Source organism: Lampetra planeri, chromosome 41, assembly GCF_965212315.1.
Source record: "Lampetra planeri chromosome 41, kcLamPlan1.2.h2, whole genome shotgun sequence".
Lineage (NCBI taxonomy): Eukaryota > Metazoa > Chordata > Hyperoartia > Petromyzontiformes > Petromyzontidae > Lampetra > Lampetra planeri.
In genome coordinates, this window is record NC_136147.1 from 7,514,740 (window position 1) to 7,539,146 (window position 24,407).

Consider the following 24,407-nt stretch of genomic DNA (forward strand, 5'->3'; position numbering starts at 1 on the left):
GTGGCCGCGTGGCTTGAGATTTAAGCGGAACACGGAGATTCCTTGGTTCGATTTTGGGTTACGGCCGCCATAAACTCTTCTCGTTGGTTCCTCCGCCAATGTTCAAAACTCAGTGGACCAGACTTGACTGTTTTGTGCCGTCATCCACACGGTGTTCATCCACCACTTGCGCTTCCGCGACCGTCTGGAACGCTCTTCCTTCCGATATTAGCAAGCCACAGGAGCTATGGACTTTTAAATTTAGATTGAAAACGAACTTCTCTAGAACTGCTTTTTTGTGTTTAGTTTGTTGTCTTTCCCCCGCAACTCTGATTAGCACGGTTGACTACGTATGGTGCGAAAGAAGTTCAACATACGTACATACAACGCTTACAATTCTGCTTCTACCCTCGCACTCCTCCACTTGGGAATTCTTTCCCGTCGTCTCTTTTCCAAAGCTCTTACAACAACCCAGCTCAATTCGAGAAACTTGTGAACTTTTATTTTTTATTATTATTTTATATATATAAAACAACTTTGACAGTTTCGATTTAAAGCTTTCGTGACTTCAGGGATTCATCTTCTTGGTTCTTTCGGTAAAGTCACGTAAAAGGGAAATAATAAAATAATAAAATAATTATCACGACGTTTCGGCCACAACGCAAGCAGCCGTCCTCAGATCGACGCCGACAGCTGTCTTCCCGACAGACCTGTTCTTCACCTGAGGACGGCTGCTTGCGTTGTGGCCGAAACGTCGTGAGAATTATTTTATTATGTTGTATTTTTATTATTTTATTATTTCCCTTCTACGTGACTTTACCGAAAGAACCAAGAAGATGAACTTTGACAGTCGTGTTTGTTGCAGGCAGTTTGGTGATTTTTAGCCTTTGGGCCTGTGGTCTGCAACTGCGATAAAAAAAATGGTTGTTCACCCATTCTCTCTGGGCAAAGTGCATCCCCTGTGAAGCCACAACCAACATTAGGCCCCAAGGGGAAGTCTTCTTTTGATCGACGCCTACTCGTTGGAGAGCAGGCGTTGCGTAAGAGACAGCACAAAAATGATTCTGGCTTGCAGGCATGCAAGCGACAGTAAAAAAATATGTTGCCGAACCAGGGTGCAAAAAAATATTGAAGGTGTGAAATTTGAAGTTGCTCTCTCGCACACATCTGCTGAGCGCGTGTCTCATTTGACGCAATGAATAATTCTTGCTACAGTGCTCGGCGAAGTGTAGAGCGGCCGGCATTTCATAATCTGCAATTAAATGTACCAATGCCGGGCGATGCTGGTGACACAACTACTACCATCTACACCATCATCATCGTCGTCAATGACAGAGTGCTTGACTTGCATGCGGAAGGCTGCACGTTCATAATCCAGATTGTTCATATCCAGACTTAGGCCCATCATTCTTCCACTGTTGATATGAATTCCACTTTGTGAAAAAAATTTACAGTGCTTGTTCGATGGCGATATTGGGCCTCATCATAAGAACATGGAGTGAGCAACACCCGGCAATTGTTTGAACAGGGAAGCAATTTCGCTTTTTAAACGCAGTCTATTGGACCTTCTAAGAATGTATCACATGAGAATACTGGAATGTTACACCGTACTTGGAACCGATACTTGGCTCGCTCGTCGTTCAGATGTCTCGGCGGTATATCTTGGTCCCTGCAGGCTAACTGACTGATGTCTTCTCTGCCCCACAGCTTCCCACTGCCATCGGATCATGTTCAACAGCCACCTAGAGAACACAGAAGTGGAAGATATCTCGACAGGTAAATAGCCCGTCTGAGGTTCGATCCCCAATGGGAGGTGTTCGGTATTTTCTTTGCAGAGCTTATACAGGTTGGGCCAAACTATAAATGTACGTGTGAACGTGTAACGTGGTTGTTGTGTGTGTGTGTGTCATGGTTACTCAGGCTCCCACGAGAAGGCAGTGCTCATCTCTGAGAACAGCACGGATACGTCCTTCAACCACCTGGGAGATGACGTGGCTGTGGAGTACTACTTTGCTTCTGATGCCAGGTGCGGTAATGTGCGAGTTTGCGTCACCAACCGTTTAGCGGTAGCAATGAAGCTTTAATAATAAGGTAATGATTATTCTTCCCAACTGTGCTCTCTGTCCGTGCCATGTCACAAAATGAAGTGTCGACTTAGAACGATCTCAGAGCACTGCTTCACTCCGTGTTACAGCACGGCCCGTGGAAGGTGATCCTATAGAACTACTTCTTGAACTTTTTTTTTTTAAGGCGTCTCTCATCCACACTCGGGGCAGCACATATTCAAATGCACGACAGTCACGTGACACTCAGTGGTTTTCTGCGACCACCCTGAGCCACCCAGCGGTCATAGGTTGGTGAAAAAAACCGGTGAAACATTATTCGATACGCTCTCGAAGAAATCTAATTGATTACAATGATAGTTGTGGTGATGATGATGATGTTGGCAGAAATAGAAGTGGTTGCATTGATAATGATGACGGCACTAATAGTGGTGGTGGTAGTTGTGATGATGGTGGTTGTGATGCAAGAGTGGTGAACTTGGTAAGGGAACGTCTCTTCTTCTGCTGTGCAGCGCCATCATTGAGCACACGAACAAGGTGATCTTCCTGGAGGATGACGACGTGGCGGCAGTCTTAAATGGTCACCTCTCCATCCACCGCATCAAGCGCAAGGCTGGAGACCAGTCGGCCCGTGCCGTGCAGACCCTGGAGATGGAGATGCAGCAGATCATGAAGGGTGAGAGACGTCCGCACAGTAAAGATGCATTGGCCATTGTCACTTTTGACGACAGATGCGCATTGCGAGGTGGCCTTGTGGCTCAGAGGTCACGAGTAATGGGCCAACGTCCATTACTCGTGACCTCTGAGATCTGGAAAAGCACCGATGATTAAACCAGGTTCTCAAGTAGACTGAGTTGGTTGATGGTCTCTGCCCAGTCCACAAGAGTATGGCCACGAACACCATGATATAAAATAACCGTTTAATATTATCGATAACTCACGATGATGATGATTATCATCATGACTAATCATCGCCACGATCATCATTATCTAATGGCGCAATGGCGATGATATTGGCGATGGAACTGTACGATAAATGTGTGGAGTTGGTGAAGTATCTTTCTTTCAATTGGCTTAGGATTTGGGTAGCTTTTAAGTTCAGGGTCAGCTTCTCTCAATCGTAGCACGGGGAATTAACAGATAAGTAGTGCACAACTCACTCGTCATGTTGCCCTGCCACACGCTGTCTCGTTGAACAGGCTCGTACTCATCATTCATGCAGAAGGAGATCTTCGAGCAGCCAGAGTCCATCATGAACACCATGCGTGGCCGTGTCAACTTTGAGGACTTCACAGGTTGGCTGACCACTACCGACGACTCGCCTCCGGCATTTGCACGCAAACTTCTGTCCTAAATAGAAAGATGTGGTGTCTCAGTGGGATGATGATTATGAAGACACCACGGTGGCGAGATGTTAACTACCTCGCCTGGTGTACAGGAGATCGTGGGTTCGACCCTGATCCCGACCCTGACGCCTGTGTAATTGGAGAGTTTGCATGTTCGCCCCGTGGTCGTGTGGCTTTTTCTCCGGATCCTCTGGTTTTGCCCTCCACATTTAGAATCAACATGCGTTTATAGTATTTGGCTGCTATAATTTTACACATAAGCCACTTCGTTGAGCTATCATTTGTGACCAGGTCGCGTCTGAAAAAGAGCTACTACATAGCTCAGTGGACCATACCTGATAAAAAATTTTAATTGTTTAGTTTAATACTTTAGGTTTAAGACGGTCACTGCATCGCACACTTTTAGATGTGCTTCTGCGGCCGTTTGGAACACTCTTCCTTCCGATATTGGAAAGCCACTAGAGCTGTGTACTTTGAAATCTAGATTGAAAACTAATTTCTTTCGAATAGCTTTTTTGTGTTTAGTTTATTGTGATTCCCCCGCACCTCCGATTAGCACGGTTGACTACGTACGGTGCGAAAGAAGTTCAACACACATGCATACATGTTGTGCTTGCTTGTGCGTGGATTATATGTTTCCCCCCCGAGAGTTTCTGTGTTAAATTACACTGGTCAACAAAAAAAAAAATTCTGGCCTGGACTTTTGCAGCTGTTTTAGATTAATTTCAGGGTGCTGATTCCAAATCTGATCTCAGATTTGCTCATCACATCTCATTTTTATGCTATCGGCATACCCCATTTTCATTGATTTTACCCAAAATTAACTCTGTCACTTATGATTGCAACTTGTTGCGAGTCAGTGACTGCTTTAGTGTTAAAATATGGTGCTGTATTTTTAGGATAGTGTGTTTATAATATCATTTTATGTAGATATCCACATTTATTTAATATTTTTCTTCTGCAGTTTTTATTGAAAATGCAATATTTGATATCTCAAAAACCTGATGTGATAGACAAAAACTGATGCCAGATTTGGAATCGTTGGAATGGCTTATGCCAGAAAAAATGTGTTGACCAGTGTTATCGCTCTTCCAACAGTGATGTTGGGCGGCCTCAAGGACCACATCAAGGAGATCATGCGGTGCCGCCGTCTCATCTTGATCGGCTGCGGAACCAGCTACCACGCCTGCATCGCTGTACGTGCAGTGGCTTCATCGGCCGTAATAAAAGTCAAGAGATTTATTGGCCCTGTTGGCCATTGATAGGACTGCTTAGGATGAACATTCTTTATTACATGGGAGGTGACCGAGTGGTAGAAGTGGTCAGGGCACTGAGCTGGCAGTCAATGGGATCCTGGCTTCTGTTCTGAGTTTCAGCCTGCCGTGATGAAACCAAGTTGTCAATTTCCTTGACTTCATCGATTCCGCCTGTGGATCTATATCTCCGTGTTGTTCCCAGGTCTAGGCCCCACTCTATGGGGGCCCGGGGCTTCTGCCCCTGCGTAGCTTCTAGACTCTGGAATGCTTTGCCGAGGGACATCGGGGATTCCGCTTTCATTGCGATCATCAAGTCTCGACTTAAAACCTCCTCGTTCAGGAACGCTTTTCAACCGAATCGCATCATTAAGCTCTCGCCTTCCATTTTATTATTTTGTTCATAGCGTGAAGTTTTTTTTATGCTCACTGTCATTGTGATCCCTGGATGAAGAGCGCTCTAATAAGTCCAAATTATTATCGTCATCATCGCGACATGCTTAACTAAAGCCTCGTCACTGGAGCGCCCCTGACCCTTGACAAACGTTGCTGCTGCCGGCGCGTGCCTCTCTGTGCGTGCAGACTCGGCAAACCCTGGAGGAGCTGACCGAGCTGCCGGTGATGGTGGAGCTGGCGAGCGACTTCCTGGACCGCAGCACGCCCGTGTTCCGCGACGACATCTGCTTCTTCATCAGCCAGTCCGGTACGGCGCTCTCAATCTCAACTGCCCGGCACACTTCGCACAACACGGTCTGACCAAGTGATCGATTGATCCACCGAGCGACTGATCGACTGGCCAGGTAACCGACCAGCTGATTGATCGATCCACCAAGTGACCAATCGACCGACCAGGTGACCGACCAGCTGATTGATCGATCCACCAAGTGACCAATCGACCGACCAAGTGACCGACCGACTGATTGATTGATCGATCCACCGAGCGACTGGCCAAGTGGCCGACCGACTGATCGATCGATCCTCCGAGCGACCTACCGACTGACGCTCGCAGCCAGAGATTGATTTTCGCTCTTTTTATTTCCCACGTTGCTCGTCAACTTGCATGTGGTCCGTGACGCATAGTAGACGAAAGGTACACCAGTGGGTGCGGTGCGCTGGAAGTCAACTTGAACATTTTCTCACGTAAATGAAATAACCCTGACGTGGTTTGTTGAAATAAAATAATAATGCTATTTGTCCTCACTTTGGGTCCACCCTGTGTACACACACACACATACTTCACAAGCAGTGGCTGGGTAGTACAAAGGCTGGCTTATGTCGGATTCTCAGATGAAGGTCTAATCTCCACCTTCCGACAGGTTCATTGTGCACACACCCACGTTTAGTTTGTTGTCCTTCCCCCGCACCTCCGATCAGCGCAGTTGGCTACGTACGGTGCGAAAGAAGTTCAAAGACATACGTACATATACAAAATGCACCATCTGCAGGATAAAATATATCCCTTTGACACAATTCCTAGCAGGGCAGGTGATCATTCTTTCTGTTATTTCATTGTAGCAAATTTTAAATGTCAATGATTGCTTGGGCACAAAGGCCTATATATACAAATTATACCGCTCTCCTTTTTAAAGAACATGGTATGCTTACGAAATTCCCCACAGCCAATCACAAGGCGGCTGTGCATTCAGAACCGCCAAATCGGTGTACAAAAAAAAAACATTATTTTAGGTTTTCACTTCATTTGTATAAATTCCATGCAATGAACATTTCTCTTTGACTGGATGTGTGGTCAAAAGCACAGATCGCTTCGTGTGTGGATTAAAAAAAAAAACTTCTCGTGAAGGAATCTCAGAAGTAGTTCTTTCACATCTGCTTCTGTGGGCCATTGCGCACTCCTCTGCGAGAGTTCTGAACGTACGCGTCATCTCGCGCCGCTATGTTATCGACAGCACAACAACAATTGCTATGCACTTGAGAGAAATGACGGCCGGGTGCGCGAACGATGGTAATAATTACAATGATGTCAACTCGGTGATGCGCCGCGCATTATTCGCTCGCTCCAGATGAGAGAGAACAACTCGGCGGTGCGAGGAACCGCGGACAAGTGGGGAAGGCAGCAGCCAGGCGGCGAGAGCCGGGCACCAACAATTGCCCAAGCTCTGCAGTTCTTTTAATAGATGAAAGTGTTGTCGGCCAACGAATGACTGCTGACGTGTGGGATGAAATCGTAGCACTCTATGCCATTCTCCTGGCGAGCCAGGTTATGGCTCCTCCTCGACGCCCACGGGGAACGGGGAGTTTCCCGACGTGTGTGCGGTGATCCAGCAACCCTCGCCTCCACGGTGCTGGTTTACAGGCGTGCGTAGCCACCGCCGCCCGGCTAACGACGACATCGACTTTTCTTTCCCGTCGCGGTGCAGGCGAGACGGCGGACACGCTGATGGCGCTGCGCTACTGCAAGGAACGCGGGGCGCTGACGGTGGGCATCACCAACACGGTGGGCAGCTCCATCTGCCGCGAGACCGACTGCGGCGTCCACGTGAACGCGGGGCCCGAGATCGGCGTCGCCAGCACCAAGGTGCCTCGCCCTGCCCGACCCCCACCCACCCTGACCACGCCCCTTGCCCCCCCTGCTACCAGAGGTCGCAAACGGGTTTTGATTCCTTAAGTCTAAAACTAAGCTAAATTGTTTTTTGTTACCCGTACCCTATCCGATACCCGGCTACCCGTACCCGGCCGGGTATCGGTTAGGGTACGGGTACGGGTACCCGATTGCGACCTCTGGGATGAAGCCATGTTGCAGGCGCGGGTGGGTTGATTCTAGGAACTTGAATTGTGATAAGAGACAAGACGTTGGTAAATGAGTGACAAACGGTGACTCACCAGTGACTCACGGCCTACCCGTACCCGGCCGCACCAGGGTCGCAAACGGGTACCCGTACCCGGCCAGGTACGGGTAGCCGGGTATCGGGTAGGGTACGGGTATCGGGTAGGGTACGGGTATCGGGTACCCGGTCACGACCTCTGCCTGCTACCCCCCCCCCCCCCCCGCCTGTGTTCTCGCCCAGCAAACATTGGGAGACCTAAGAAGGGGTCGTATTTTTAGAGGGGGGCGAGAGATGACCGAATAAAGTAAATCGAGAGATGACCGTGAGGCAAGGGAAATGGGAACAAAACTAGAGACGTGGCGTCGTGAGAGGAGAGGTGCAAACAGAGGAGACACGGTGAATTGGGAGAGGTTAATTGCCATTTTATTTAAATTATCTCGTTTTGGTGATCAGGATTTGTTTCCGAGTGGATATTGGATGCACCCCTAATTTGTCATGAATCGCGGTGGGGGGGGGGGGGGTGGGGGGTGTGGTGCACCCTTGAGCTTTTTGGGGTTCTAATAATAAGCAATAGTGATAATTATTTACATTTGTAAGGGCCGTTGAATCTGTAGATCCAATGCACCCATGTATGGAGAGCATAAAAAAACAGAACTAATTAAAAAAAACACCCAGGGTGAACGGCCTGAGCTATGGGGGGTAAAGGTCAGTTTAAAGCGGTGAGTTTTTTCAAGAAAGACTCGCTCTCGTTATGCTTCGCACCACCACCACCACCTCTCCGTCAAGCTCTTGAGTGTAGGGAGCCACGTTGCCTTTCATGAACTCTGCCCCGCCTTGACCAAGCAACGTTCTCCCCGTTTCCCCCCCCCACCCCACCGTGGTCCCGGCAGGCGTACACCAGCCAGTTCGTGGCGCTCGTGATGTTCGGCCTCATGATGAGCGAGGACCGCATCTCGCTCCAGGAGCGCCGCAGGGAGATCATCAGCGCCATGCACGCGCTGCCAGGTGCGTCGTCACAACCGCCTGCCCACCACCGCGCCCTCCCTGCGGTCAGGGCTACCAGCAGGGCAGAGGCCACCACCACCACCACAAACGGGCCACGCCCATAGACGAGAGGACGGGGGTGGTAAACCAGTGGCTCTTAAGTCTAAAACTAAGCTAAACTGTTTTTTTTATTTTACCAGGTAAGGCGCACTGAGCTATGTAGCTCTTTTTTCCGTAGCGACCACAAATGATAGCTCAACGAAGTGGCTTATCACGTGGATATTTATAGCAGCCAATATAATCTAAATGCATGTTGATTCTAAAATGTCGAGGGAAAAACCAGCGGACCCAGAGAAAAAGCCACGTGACCACAGGGAGAACATGCAACAACTTACGTCTGTATTGTCCCCATACAGCGACAGAGCATCTCATTCACTCAAATAGGCCCTCCGACACGATGACAGACCCCTCTCTCTGTCGATGACGCTGCTAACGCTGCTGCCCGTGTGTGTGTGTGTGTCTGTGCGCGCGTGTCGTGGACACAGACCTGATCCGAGAGGTGTTGAGTCTCGACGAGAAGATGCTGGAGTTGTCTCAGGAGCTGTACCAGGAGCGCTCGCTGCTGGTCATGGGCCGTGGATACCACTACTCCACCTGCATGGAGGGAGCACTGGTAAAAGCAATGTTCGTTGTAGTAACACCAAAGCCTGGTGAATGGCACTACGACCAAATCCTCAAATCACGGAGATAATGTGCCCGATCTCGCAATATCCCAGCTCAGCAGGCCTGAGCCTGGATCGTGCTTGGATGTTACCGGCTGCTGCAGGTGCAGGTTGCGGGCAGCAGAGGGCAGTACAGGATCACCCCCGGAAAAATAGTCTTGAGACCCAGGGAGGCTATCCTGGGTTAAATCTATGTTCTCAGTGTTGTTTCCACCTCAGTAATTTAACTAAATCAGACTCTCACCGGGGATTCAAACTTGCACCCTTAGTTTGCGGCCTTAACCACAGCGTCACCAATTTGGATGGTGTTCGTCTGTGACCGTGGTGTGTGTGGTATGTAGGGGGCCGTGGTGGCAAGATGTTCACTGCCTCACATGGTATACAGGAGGTCGTGGGTTCGATGCCGACCCTGATGCCTGTATATTTGGAGTTTGCATGTTCTCCCCGTGGTCGCGTGGATTTTTCTCTGGGCTTATAGTATTTGACTGCTATGAATAGTATTTGACTGCTATGAATATGCACAATAAGCTGCTTCGTTGAGCTATCATTTGCGATAGCCAGGTGAAAAAAGAGCTATGCCGCTCAGCGGGGCCTTACCTGGCAAAATAAAAAATAGCCTAGTTTATGTTGAACTTCTTTCGCGCCGCGCTTAGCCGACCGTGATAATCGGAGGTGCCGCCGTACGTCCATGACACAACCCATGGTCGAATTGTTGCAGAAAATCAAGGAGATCACGTACATGCACTCGGAGGGCATCCTGGCGGGGGAGCTGAAGCACGGGCCCCTGGCGCTCATTGACAAGAACATGCCGGTCATCATGATCGCCATGAAGGACCCCACCTACATCAAGTGCCAGAATGCCCTGCAACAGGTGGTGGCCAGACAGGTGAGAGAGAGAATCATCACACGCGCGTGTACTTGCGTCACGGGCGGCCAGCCGCAAGCGGCACCGCTGAAGCTGTGGCGGATGAGGCCTGATGGGCTCGTTTATATTTCGGTGAATCGAGCGAGGCTGTCATACACGCTTTGCGATTCGGGACGATGGGGGACAAACTCCAAACTGGAGCAGCGTGAGGGATCACGCAGAAAGAGAATTGTCGCGACCGACTCCATGGGGGTTGGACAAGGTGCGGATGAGATGAAGCGGTTAGTGTGCTAGAAAGAGATGGGCGATTTCGTCCACTTGCTGCACTGCCCTCTCCTGGCAAGCCAGGGTATGGCACCTTGATGCCCACGGGAAGGGAAGGGAGTTTCTCCGACACGTGTGCGTGATCCTCCAACCCTCACCTCCTCAGGGCTGGAATGCAGGCCATGTGCATAGCCACCACCGCCCGGTATCAATACTTGGTGTATTTGTGTTCAACTTCTCTCGCACCGTGCGTAGCCGACCGCGCAAATTGGAGGTGCGGGGGAAGGACGCCAAACTACAAAAAGCAGTTACAGAGAAATGAGTTTTCAAATCAGATTTAAAAGTGCATAGCTTCAGTGGCTTTGTAATTGCGGAAGTGAGAGCATTCCAGACGGCCGCAGAAGCGCGTCTGAAAGCGCGCGACGCGGTGACCGTCTTCGTTCGATGGCCTAGCCAATTAGCAATGTACGAACGATTCGATCGGAAAAGGCGGTGGTGACGACGAATGGCTCTTGTGCCGTGACCTCACAGGGCCGCCCCATCCTGCTGTGCGACAAGGGCGACGAGGAGATCGCCAAGCAGGCTTACCGCGTGGTGGGGCTCCCACACACGGTCGACTGCCTGCAGGGCATCCTCACCATCATCCCCCTGCAGCTGCTCTCCTTGCACCTCGCCAACCTGCGCGGATTCGACGTGAGTTGACATCCCTTCGGTCGTTCGTGTTTGCTTTCGTGTCGTCTGCTTGCCGCGATCGCCCCCGAAGGATGGGTCGGCTTCCTTCGATTATACGCACGGCCTGCGTTGTCAAGCCGCTGCTGAGCGAGGGCCTCCGCCCAGGCCGTACGGGCTGGTAATTGCAAACAGCATCATCAGGCATGGCGTATGACACGCATTTTAATTGCGCTATCTGACCCAAACAAATCTATTATGAATCGTGACATCGTTCGCGGTGTAAAATTTGGCCTCCCCCCACGATGTTTCGGTCTTGGTGGGCCTTTTTAAGCAAACTTCACCACGATGGTCAGTGCGGGTTTGTGAAGGCGTTGGGTGTGTCTGTGAAGGAGGGGGGGGGGATGCAGTAAATTTTGCTGCATTGTCATCGCCTATTCACAACGCCCATGACACCTGTTCTATGCACGGTGGTGATCGCCGATCCATAATTCTGATGGGATCAGGGACATTGCGGATGATTGACATCATCATCGGCATGACATCATCATCTCTCGTATTACTCTTGATATATTTCAGGATTTTTGTTCGTCCACCCACCATTGTGCTTATAAGAATCCTTGTAATACCAGGGGTATTACAAGGTAATACAAGGGGTATTACAAGGATGGGCAATGTACCAAGACTCATGAAATAAAATAGCATTAGCGTTGCGTAATCAAAACATTAATTCACTAAAGTGGCATAATTATCCGCATGTGACAGCTGATAAATGTGGCCATGTTATTTATAGCAGTTGCATTTATTTTAATTAACATGTCTTTAAGTGGCATGCCAGTGCCGAGATAGAACTAATTGCATCTCAAGGGGATGGTGCAATAATTTTTGGCATTTCTAGCCTGCAGAGTGATCAAATGCATTTCAGCACCATTCAAGAACGTGCAGGAATGATTGGCTTTCTCAGTTCTAAATGGGGTCTAATTACATGCTGTGTTGTGACGCACACTTGACAGGGCAAACTTACCACTCTTGGCGACTAATTCATGCTATACCGGTCTATTTAAATTTAAAACTACTTATCTTCTGATACAAGAGTATCAGAATAGTAACACTTTGCATAAAAGCTTCTTTCAAACTGCTGGTAATGCCAACAGCTTTCGGTCATAATGGCAATAACCAAATGTTAATTTCTATAGTATATTGCCTTTTAGCATCATCATCATCATCATCGTGGTCGCTGCTTTGGTGATAGCTACCATTATAAATGTGTGTCTGTACGCACACCTTAATGTTATCACTGGGTGGCATTCCTGACTTCCCTGAGCCAGCTGCTTTAGAGTTTAAGAAGGGTAGTGTCAACAATAGGCCATGCAAGGCCGTCGGAATTGTGTAACAGGTGGAAGGGACAAAGTCGGTCGACCCATAGAAAACCCGTGTCTGTCCCGTGACCTGCCAGCGGGCGTTCGACTTCACGTGGCCTTAACGCGGTGCACGTAGCCTGGCACAAGCGCCGTGGTGACGTCACCGCCACTGAGTGGCGAATGGCGGTTGTTGTTATTAAATAATTGTTTTTTTTTAAACGGCGAGTAAAGATTAGGCAGCCGTAGATGCCTTCGACCTCTGGTGGCCATTACCTCGGTTTTAAATTACCTTCTCGCATTGCCATGGCTTCTTAAACCTCTTAAAGCCCTTTAAACCTCCAAAACCTCTTGAGTTGACCGCAGTCACTGTCCGTTCCGTCCCACGAGGTGGCAGTAGAGCACGGTGTCTTACCAACCCTGACACTGGCGTTCAGTTACAGGACCAACGGGGCATTTTGTAGGTCAAGCTTTATACCGTAACTAGCTTTACTACCCGGCTTCGCCCGGGACTTGGATTCGTGTCTTGGATTAATACACGGCCCGACACGGAAGGTTGGGGAGGGGGATGCGTGACGTCAGCAGGCACACTGCTTGACGCTGCCGCATGCGGGTGACATCACAGATGTGACGTCACCGCTCACTTGCCGTGCAAAATATGACATGCATTATTGCGCCTTAGGATAGCTTACTAAAAAAAAGAGACCTCGATGCTGGGAAAACCAGGACAGGTGGCAACCCTATTCAGAACTCACCCCACTTTTACGTGGAATTGACGGGCTGATGCCTACCAATAGCTAGAGTGATTTGTTTTATATAAGTGTCCCATCTGACATATACATTAAAAAAAAACGCTGTGACATAACACGCAAGTAGTAAATGGTGTCACAGCCAAGTTTTCGAGTTTGGCATGTTGGAAAGAAATCTGATTAACCTGGCGAAAAACCCACCCACCCAAAAACTCTGCACATTTGTGTTCAAGAATCCATTTCGGCACTGCCACGTCCTGGCCAAACTCGACTGACACCTGCTATTCCCAGACCGTCTCCCGTTCAAGTAGTAAGCAGGCTTTAAAATCCCTGCTTAGCTTCCAAGATTGGAGGGAGAGAGCTCAGGGGCACTCGACCGGGGTCACACAAACATTGACATACTTGCAGCTGTGATGCATAGGAGGTGACATGCGAATGGGGGAGGAAATGGGATATGCCCCCTGTGCTGCAGGCGTCTCAGCCCAATTCAACAGTCATCGGTTTGTTTACTTGCAACAGATTCTTGAAATATCAGGATGCCAAACATAGTGGTGAGATGTGTGTCATTGTGTGTATTATATCATGGGGGAGCGGTAGTGTAGCGGTTAGCGCGCTGCGCTACGAACCTGGCGACCTGGGTTCGATTCCCGCTCACGGCCAACACCAGTGACGATGATCTGAACCGGTCCTGGGCCTCCCCTAGGTCGACTCAGCCTGAAATGAGTACCTGGTGTGGTGTGTAAAACATTGTCACTGGGGAGACAAAGGCGGTCGGGCGTGGTGCTGGCCACCCACCCCCTCGTGTACCGTTTTGGCCTTCATAGGTGCTCGCTAACAGAACTTGCCCCTACAGTCTTTTAAGGCTATATGGGGGATCTTCATCTTTATCTTTTTTATATAATGGAGAGCGGTAGTGTAGCAGTTAGCGCGCTGCGCTACGAACCTGGCGACCTGGGTTCGATTCCCGCTCACGGCCAACACCAGTGACGATTATCTGAACCGGTCCTGGGCTTCCCCTAGGTCGACTCATCCTCAAATGAGCACCTGGTGCGCGATGTGTGAACATTGCCACTGGGGAGACAAAGGTGGCTAGGCATGGTATTGGCTACCGACCCCCCTCGTGTACCGTGCCAGCCTTCATAGGTGCTCGCAAATGGTATTTGCCCAGCAGTCTTGTCAAGGCTATACGGGGGAACTTTGCCTTTGTGTATATGCATGGTGGCACAGTGGTTACCGCACTGCGTTACGGACATAGCGACCTGGCCTTATATTCCCGCCCACGGCTCACATCAGTGGCAAAGTAATATTGGAACCAGCCTCAGCCTTAAATGAGTAACCTGGTGCAACAAAAACACACGTGTAAGACGTCAGTACTGAGGGAGACAAACGCGGCCGATCCACGGTGCAGCGCTGTTCGTGAATGTGTCGAGAGGTTTTTGTTGTTGGAGTATTATTATTTGTGCATGTGACCCACTGCCAATGCGGTTGTCACGAACCACAATCGTCTCCTACATTTTGACCGGCAGTGCCGATTGCTGGCAATGGGGCATTAAAACTCCGTTGCTTGTGCTTTTTTTTTGCCGGAGTAAAACATTTTTTTTTTTGTCGCTCGACCGTAGGCTGTGCTGTGTGTGCACCAGAGGTCGCAAATGGGTACTCGTACCCGGCCGGGTACGGGTACCCGTTCCCTACCCGTACCCTACTCGAAATGAGTGACAAACGGTTACTCACCAGTGACTCACGGCCTACCCGTACCTGGCCGCACCAGGGTCGCAAACGGCTACCCGTACCCTTACCCGGCCAGGTACGGGTAGCCGGGTATCGGGTAGGGTACGGGTATCGGGTACCCGGTTGCGACCTCTGGTGCGCACGTGCGAGCTCCGCGGTCTAACTTTCGCACAGCCACCTCCTCGCTCCCCTTTCTTCTGAACCCCCCCCCTCCCCCGCTTCAGTCACTGTGCTGCCGTCTATCCTTCAGCGCTGCAGAGGCACAGTCGGTGGTCCTCCTTTTAACGGGGAGCCAATAAATCTGAGCGGGAGATGAGAGAGAGAGACACCACTGGGAATCCGAGAGGGAAAGCGATGCTTGAGGCAGACTCCCTGATGATGGGGAACTTCCTATCAAACACCAGTGGTCTGCTGCTGCTTGCACTGCTTTCAAGTTCCAGATGCAGCATTTAGTTATTGATTTACTATTTGTTGTTTTTAATTATTTCTTCATCAAAAGAATCAAAAGGCTTGAAGCAGCGTCGCCGTCCTCAAACAAACATTGGCGGGGTGCTTATATGTCTTGCCACCAAGTGGTGGCATTTCCACATTCTGCAAAAGCCAACCACTGGGTTAAAATATATATATATACCACCAATTGTCATTCATATCATCAAACCCGAAAGGGCTGAATGGCTGAGTCGATCCCTAACCTTACAATGCGACTCAAGCGCTCACGGTTCACCAATGCAACACGACAATAACGAGGCAATGTCAGTGGCTCTGCACTGCTATCTTTGGAACTATTTCCCAGCGTCACTTGGTGCAACACCACTGCTCAGGAATCGCCGGCTTAGAACGTAAAACATTTTTGCCGGTTCTCCGATTGCGTTTTTGGGTTGTTACCGCGTGCCTATCGGCACGATGACCGTCGTTTCGCTCCACGTGCTGGGAGAAGCTCCCACCACGTGGCCACGAAACATCAAACGTCGTGCAAAACCACACGCGGTAGAACCCGAAAACACTACGGAGGGCTATACGTACAACGGCACGAGCGCGAAAAAAGCTACACCGTAATATCAGTTGCCGAGAGACATTACCATTGTCGGAACCCTAGCACCGCGTTTAACGTGTAATGCACGCCTGCTCAAACAATGTCTCCCATTCTGCGTGTAGGTGGACTGTCCAAGGAACTTGGCCAAGTCTGTGACCGTGGAATGAAGCATGGGACCCCCTGGAACATCACCGCTCCCTCCCCGTCCAGACATTCGCCGTGGAAAGCATTGAAAGTGCCTCCGCACGTGATTTATTTTGGTGCAGCTTTAAATGGCTTAAAGGCCCTCTCCGGGACGTTTCTGGAGGTTGCATCACGGCATTCGGAGAGTTACCATCTGCTAGGAGGGAGCAAAAAAATTCAGCTTCCATAACTCACAGGGCCACAAAGCCCACGAATGTATTTTGTTTTTACTTTGATTTTTGTTACACTATCCTGTGGTAGAAAAAAAGTTACGTACTCAAAAAATCCTGACTTCGAGAGTGTTCGTGAAATAGACAACATTCATAAATTGTGGAGGTTAATTAGAAATTCAGCAATGTACATCAGGAAGTTGTGGAAGGAAATTTTACATCAGGAAAATATTTTTTGTCAAATGACACCAATGCTGAATGGCCAAATCCTGATGGTGAATTAGGGTGACAATCATGCGAGAATTACAATACATGTAGCTTTCTAATTAGGCAAGTTTTTCTTTACGTTCCAAATGATATGCAACTACAATAGCTGGAGCATCATCTATCGGGTGCAGTGTGTACTGGTCACAAACATTAAAAACCTCTATATACGACAAACACATTTTATTGGCCAGTCGACCAAAACGAAGCTTACAGGCATGCTGAAGAATGCTAAATTAAGTTGAGAGTGTATTTGCAATTTTACAGTTTTATTTATTTTATTTAAACTAAATAATATGATTTTCCACCGCTTGCTATATCGCTCTAAAAGTCAAAAGTGGACGGGCGGCATGAGATGAAAACTCATCGATGTTGAAGTCATCCAACCGCTGTCCATTTACACACCCCGACACCACCCATCGCCAGATGCTCGTGCTTCAAATGCTAATGCCCCCTTCGCTGGGCACGTTCAGTCCTCCTGCATTACAATCGCTTGTTTCTCGTTTTTATAAATTCACAATAGCTGTTTGGGGGGGGGAGAGGCGCGGGGGGGGGGGGGAAATAGGCTATGAAATTGGTATCAATCAACGGATGTGGAGAAACGCGTTCAACCACCGTCAGCGGACAAAGCTTCAGCGTCGACAGCACTGTGGATTGCTTAAGCCGAGCATAAGCTGCACACAACTTTGTAGCCATCAAATTGGACAAGTCTCTTGGTCTTTTGTATCTTGCCCCCCCCCCCACCCATTCTGCTTTTAAATATGCATACGCGAATGCTTGAGCCAACAGGACAAGTTGCTCGATTGCAAAGAGCACAACAGATGTTGGGGTCACCCAGACACACGTCCACAATGACCCTAATCTATTCAAAGCTTCTGCAGTGCCTTTCCTATGGATGCGTTTTAAAGGCCACAAAGGGGACTTGTGCCTGAAGGAGGTGGGTAGGCGTGGAGTCATTTCATCCGTTGATGCATTATTCAGATATCTTGAAATGTATTTACCATTCCATTGAGCCAAACTTTATAGAACAATGGGCGGGGGGAGGGGGAGAGAAAATTTATAGGAATTGTAGATCTCTTTTTAACTCAACAGTGTGTTTGTGCAGGCCAATTGTCCATGGGGTTAACCTGCAAAATCAGTGGGATTTAGATTATGCGATACGGTGGTACACTTTTAATTTCCCCGTCGTTGTGAAACACTTTATTCCGACGTCATTAATTCAACCATCCGAAGCTCCATCGAGATTCATTGTCATTTGTAGGGGGAAACTTTTGTGAGAATAGGTATGTCGGGAAAGTATTTTTTACATATATCTTTAGTCCTGTATAAAATTTTAAAATTTGGGCTTTGGCTTGACATCAGTGTACAATACCCTGACCTTGTAAATAATAAAGGTAATATGAATTCTGACGTCAAAGGCTCTCCTCGCTGAAATGAGAAATGTGGTGGTCATCCGTTGGCAATCCAGAGGAGGCGGTGGAATTTCCACTTTCTTGTGGCAGGGGATGGTTCGCCACATGACAACTGCCGTCAACTTTGCAAAAATTAGGATCGTATCAACCGCAGAAGTACGACGGGCCGAGTTCGTCACCACGGCTGGGATTTGAACTCCCATGCTTCTCATTCAAGAGTCGAGGGCTCTAATCGCAGCGCAACCTGGCCGGATGAATTGCAATAGTCGAGGTTTCACCATGAAAAGCTTTCTAATGAAGTTTTGTCAATTGATTTTTTTTTAGATTTGCCTTGAGAGAATAACCTGATACAAATGTTGTCCAACCAAGCACTTTTTAAAGTCCTCTGTTATTTTACAGATTTTGATCCGTGCATTGTGATGTATTTTTTTTTAATTAGAGAACCATATTGTAGGATATAACTCAAAATATTTAATGCAATTAATATACATTAATTTTGCATGTTACTTATAACGTTGTAAATTTGTAAAAGTTAGTATTAAAGTAACAATTATGTTAACCTTTATATTGTCATTGTTTCTTGACCCAGGATGGAATTATTAAAAGCCTGAAAGTGCCTTAGTTGAACAAATAATTTGGTTATCCATCCCTTTGTGAATATTACAAGATCCAATTTTGTAAGAAAAACAAAGTGACATTTGCTTTAAATGGGTGGCGGCGGTGTTGTTTTGTTAATATTTTATGCTTGGGACCAAATTGAATTTACATTTGAGTGCAATACAAATTTAAAGTGCAAACGTTTCTGCACGCTAAGAGCTGGAAATATCCGTTTTTTTTGTTCGAAGAAATGTGAATATTGTTATTACATACGCTGCAATCATAACAAGTACAGGAATAAAAACACTCAATCCACGCTTCTCTTCTTGTCCGTAGATACTTACCATTTGTTTTTTGCCCACGGTCGGCGAAAATCCAAACTCCGAGCAATTTTTTTTAAGGAGTTGTTACATCGATAAAAACTGTTCCCCCACACGCGATTCAAATGCGTGAAAAATGTGAAATTTAAGAGTTTTTCGTTTAAGCGGCCGAAAAGGAAAAAAATATGTACTGCTATTCTCCACAACTTTCTGGGAGTTTATTTTGTGGTGGAGGTGTTTTTTTTTTATGACGGTGCATTGCAGATGAGAGGATCTGCAAATAGCATCCCCCCAAACAGACGCGGATTACGGGCGTTTTACTGCATATCTGCCAATAGCAAGGGGAGCTTTGTGATTTCATGTTTAAAATTAACACCACACAATCACCGTTATCATTCCTATAATACTGGCCTTAAACGTATGAACATCTATGTTGCCAAGTCCAATTGATTTCCAGCTTTGGTGGGTTTGGTGTTTTTTTTTATTACTTTTTATGTTCTTTATATTTGTAATATTTAAATGTAGACATTTTTGTCTCGTACAATTGTTCAATAAAGCATTTTTTTGAGACTGGAAATCATGTGTTGTCGCGTCGTAAAGAAGGTGCCAGCTGATTGAGAATGTTCACCTATTCAGCATCGGCCATGATGACTCCACTGCTGGATGAAGGTGCGCACGAAGTGGTATCTCATCGTCCTCGTCAGGGCACGTCCTCTCGCACAATCCCGCCCGCTTAAACTGCCACTCCATCAATATTCTTACAAAAAAACACGACTGTACATCATGGTTTAACAAGCAATATTTGAGGGAGAAAAAAGGTGCAAAAAAAACACTCAGATGTATATTGAACTTCTTTCGCATCGTATGTAGCCATGCGTGCAAATCGGAAGGGCAACACTCACAAAAAGCAGTTGTAAAGAAATGAGTTTTCAATCTAGGTGATTTAAAAGTGCACAGCTCCAGTGGATTCCTAATATCGGAAGAGCGTTCCAGACGGCCTCAGAAGTGCATTCGGAAGCGTGCCATGCAGTGACCGTCTTTGCTCGATGGCTAGCCAAAAGCCACTGGTACGAGGATGACCGAGATCTCTTGATGGTTTACGCTCCTTGACGAGATCAACGAGGTGTTGTGGGTAATTTGTGACAAGCACTTTGTGTTGTGTCATGAGTGTGTGACGATATATATATGATTTAAAATCGTTCACTTTATTTCTGTAAAGAAAAGCTACGTTAAAACATTTCAATTGAATGTTACCTTTAGATTTTTATAAAGACCCACGGAACTAATGTGCAAAATTCATTACAATAAAATATATATATTGAACGGGTTTTTATTGGGTATGGAAAAAAAATATTGGCCAAAATCTGCTTGCATTCCTACATAGCTTTCTTTAAATTAATAATGGAAATAATGAACGTGATAGTCTTCTAATATAGATAAATAAAATAAGGTTTATATTTTGGGCAGGAAGTTTTATGGGGAAAAATATTGTTGTTTTTGTGTGTGTGTGTGTGGGGGGGGGTGCGTAATTCGTTTATAAGTTGTCTTCATCCTTTTAAAAAGAAAACTCAAATAATGAATACACACTTGCAAATTGTAAGCTGTAAGAAAGTAAACATTTTTGGCATGATTTCTCGTTGAGAATGATTTTAACTTTCAAATGCACGCATGATAAATGCACAAGCAGTGTCACATTTTAGCATGTATACTTTTTTTGTTCAGATATATCCATAATTTTTATGGAAACAAATCACCATGTATGTTAAAGTGTTGAAGATTAAATTAAACTACGGAAATATGTTGGCATGATCTTTTGTGGAAAAGACAAGACTCGCTAAATTATGGCTGGAATGTGGTCGTATTTAACTTATATTTTTTGTTTAAAATAAAGAATAAATACGTTCCATGCTCATGTGTTGGAACATTTTGGTGTAAGCACATATGGAAAATAATGCCAGTTTTAGCTTACATTCGTCATGAAATGTTCTAGGAATGTTTTAATAAAAGCCACAATAAATTCACGTCTATAAAAATAAACTAACTTAAAATAAAAACTGGCACATTTTAAACCATTTTTTTTACACGCATACATTCGAGACCCGACAAATAGCACAAAAACAATATTTTGCTTAAACTATGGACACCGACGCATCTCGTTTTAATTTCCAATACCGAACCATCGAATGAAGTTTCCAAACATAGGAGGCCCTTCCAAATGGAGGGGAAAAAAACTGCAGACACAAGTTGAATATTTTCAAAGATATTTATAATTACATTGAAAATAAATAGCAAATAGCTTCAAGAAGAGGAATAGAGAGGCAGAAGTGTTTTGTCTTTCATAAACCAAAAAGCATTCCAGCACCAAATTCACCAGAGTTATTAAAGTATAACAGCGCTTGACACCACCTGGCACATTGGAAGATGTTGCAGGATTTAAAGAGCTGCAATTACACCGATATAACCACCACAATTGTCCATTTCCTTATCACGATGCTTGCTCTTCCCAACAATACACCAACTGTATGTTTTTATAACATGACCCAATACACGAAGTTTATTATTTTTTTAAACTTTTGTTTTGTTGACAACATACTACAGAAAGCTTACCATTTTAATCAGCATTGTTAGACTGCACCGAGCACCACACCACAACCCTAAACAATAACCAAACAGCAGTCATGCAGACGTTGCTTACCTACCTACGATATTGTAGATTCATGCCCATATGGCTGATGTTTAGTATTCATTACTGAGGCTCTGTTATGATTGTGTAGCAGGGTGTCTCTTATCAAGTAGATGGATGACCTAAACAGGCTATTCAACAAAATATACACATAAAGTATTATTGTGTGACTCTGTCTTTAAGATAAAAGGCATTTTATTAATAAGTGCAAACCGCAAACTGTTAAAATTTGATACCTCTGCAAATAACTTTATTTTTTGAAACTTACAATTCATTTACAGTATATACTCACAAGACAGGGGGATGTACATAATCCGTGCCATATATGTTTTGTTCAAAAAACCACCAAAAACAGTTCCAAGAATTTCCACCACAGTGCGTTTCTCTTAAGTAATTAGGGCGCGACTGCATTTTCTTCTGCACTTGATCTTTACAAACCTGGCTAGGGGCATCCCGCAGCTTGGTAACTCAACATGGTTCTATTTGCCATAGCCTGGACGCATGCCACCGCTTGTCCAGAATTTTGGAACGAGCCACCCGAAATTAAAATTTCCTCAAGGGGCTAAGAATTTCTCTCCCTGGACGAAGACGCACACACGTGGGGCCGAACGATGAACCAGACGAGACATTACGTTTGTACCTCGCATGCTGGAAATACCACAATACAAGGAGGGTGGGGAGAGGGCTTGTTTGTGTTTTTCTTCTCATAATATTCAGGATTTTACAGAGACATACAAAACACACATTTATAGGTGACACACCAAGTTGTAACTTGAATATAATGTTATTCATATATTCATTTTTTTATCATTGATGTATCCACCAAGTACAAGGGCTAAAAGACCAGATGGGTCGTTGAAGACCAATAAAGGTTCTGTGTAAAACAATAAAGTAATATTTTTTTGATAGCTACAAGATGAAAATGTTGCTCAACAACACAGATTGGAACTTTTTTTGTTAAAATACATTTCATTCATACCACTTTGTTGAATCTACCAAACAATTACACACTTCAAAACCGAGGTTATACTTTCGATACTGAATTTCAAGTACAATGTATATATGTAGTGTTTTGTTTTTACTTTAGAACCCAGTTCGGCTGAAAAACAATAGCTGTGCCATGTAAAGAAAATTATGGCGGGGGGCTTACGAGTTTAAAAGTTTTAAATTTGCCTGTGCCAGTATTGGCTGAGCAAACGAGCCTTGTGACATGATCGAAAACGAAGACTTAATAATCACTGGGAAAATGAAAAGCAATGCAAGATCACCAGCCGTGTGAGTTTTAAAAAGAAATGTGTTGCCGCTCGGACGAGGAGAGAGTTTTGATCCTCTGCAGAGCCCCAAAGGGGGCTTTCGTCCCTTCGAGCGGACCCGGGGGTGGCGAGCTTCGAAGCTCTAAATAAAGTACAAAGATAACGATCCCTCTCTGCGGCCGCACCAAAGCGGCCGAGACATCTACACGTCGCTAAATCCATAGTCATGGAGATTAGGAGCCCATCAATGTCAAATGCGAGGCCATTAGGTGTAATTGTGGCAATTAAGTAATAAATCAAGGGTGCCTTTCTCCCCCCCGCCTCCACCTCCAATGCTTTAGAAAAAAAAACTAAATAAGAAGCGGCTCACGCCACACAGAACAGTTTGTGTGACAAGGCCAACAAAAGGCTGTTGGGCTCTGCCAAGAGGCCTGGCCGAGGTGATCGGGTCAGTGGATACGTGTCCTGAATGGATAGTGGCACGGTCTGCTCCTTAATCCTGCCCAGCTTGCGAGAGAGTGGGGGGGGGGCCCACTTCGCAGCCATCACCGGGTCCACAGAGAAATCTGCATAAGCACCAAAAATCCCTTTCGCTGAAGCCCACATTGCCCCGTTCGGGAGATGCGTCGACTGTACGTGGAGCGCACGCAACGCTTACACACCGTCACATTTCGTGCGAAAACGAACGCAGCATTCGCGCTGAACCGGCGAGTGGCGCTTCCGCAGATTTCTAACGCCCCCCCCCCCGTCTCTCCCCCCCCCCCACCTCGGCCCTGTATCACGCTGAGAAGAAAAGCTGTTGAGGACGGTCAAAACAGCACTGGGCCGAGAGCGAGCAGATGGTTAAACAGTTGGCAATGCGTTCTCAGGAGCGGGCGCAAATCGGATTATTCCAAGCAGTTTAGCACTTTGTCTGACCTCCCCTCTCCGATCAGCTATGGACATTGGTAATACTGTGCACATCTATGCATAGGCTTAGAAATGCGAGCAATATAAAAGCCATCCGAGAAAGGCGCGAGTGGTAAGGGAGTGAATGTAGAGGCATTCATTGGCGAGCCGATACGGCATTGTCGTGCCACGGCGAATCTAAAGGCATTTCTAAAGCACGTTTGTGGTTCATTGAGGCCATGTGAAGCACATCAATGTGATCAAGGCCTCAACTGCGCTGGAGTGTAGATGTTATACTTAATATAGCCACAAAGCCCCTCCTTGAGACTAATTTTACTTTTCCAAAGCAAAGCTTTACTAATATTTAAATGCGCTACCTGAGCTTACGTTAAGACAGCCGCTTACAAAAAAAAAACTTATAGAAAAGTACCTCCGACTGCAATTAGGAACTGTAAGGCCTTATTATTATTTTTTTTGGTTTAATAACTGAAAGCCCGAGAAGGTTAACCACGTAAAATAATATTTAAAAAAATCATTTCAGAATATACCATATTGTTCTACAATATGGTGCATCCCGTTACATTGATTATAAAATAAATGTACAAAAAACAACATACTGAAAAGAATGTATGACTATAGCCTGCATCAATCAACTTCTATTACCACTTATGTAATTTCATAATTTAATTGTTGGTCCATTATAATTGCAAAGCCTGTTTTGTGCCTGAAAGTGCTGCCACACAATTTCCAATTAGGTTCAAGCATTGCATCAAATATTAAAGCCACATTATTTATGGGTTAGTACAACAACAACAACAAAAACACATGCGATTTACAA

At 46.3% G+C, this 24,407-nt stretch overlaps 1 protein-coding gene across 1 annotated transcript in view; it reads left to right on the top strand.

The window, feature by feature from the left end:
* LOC144732151 (glutamine--fructose-6-phosphate aminotransferase [isomerizing] 2-like) overlaps positions 1–19,322 on the top strand; it is a 40,512-nt gene extending 21,190 nt beyond the window's left edge. The window contains exons 9-20 of the mRNA XM_078613479.1: positions 1,687–1,755; positions 1,900–2,005; positions 2,555–2,718; positions 3,242–3,337; positions 4,487–4,584; positions 5,224–5,344; positions 7,020–7,177; positions 8,318–8,432; positions 8,957–9,084; positions 9,852–10,019; positions 10,794–10,955; positions 15,922–19,322. Of these exons, the coding sequence (XP_078469605.1) occupies positions 1,687–1,755; positions 1,900–2,005; positions 2,555–2,718; positions 3,242–3,337; positions 4,487–4,584; positions 5,224–5,344; positions 7,020–7,177; positions 8,318–8,432; positions 8,957–9,084; positions 9,852–10,019; positions 10,794–10,955; positions 15,922–15,966 (1,430 nt within the window). The 3' untranslated portion in view covers positions 15,967–19,322. The remainder of the gene's footprint in view (positions 1–1,686; positions 1,756–1,899; positions 2,006–2,554; positions 2,719–3,241; positions 3,338–4,486; positions 4,585–5,223; positions 5,345–7,019; positions 7,178–8,317; positions 8,433–8,956; positions 9,085–9,851; positions 10,020–10,793; positions 10,956–15,921) is intronic.
* Positions 19,323–24,407: the final 5,085 nt, after the last annotated feature.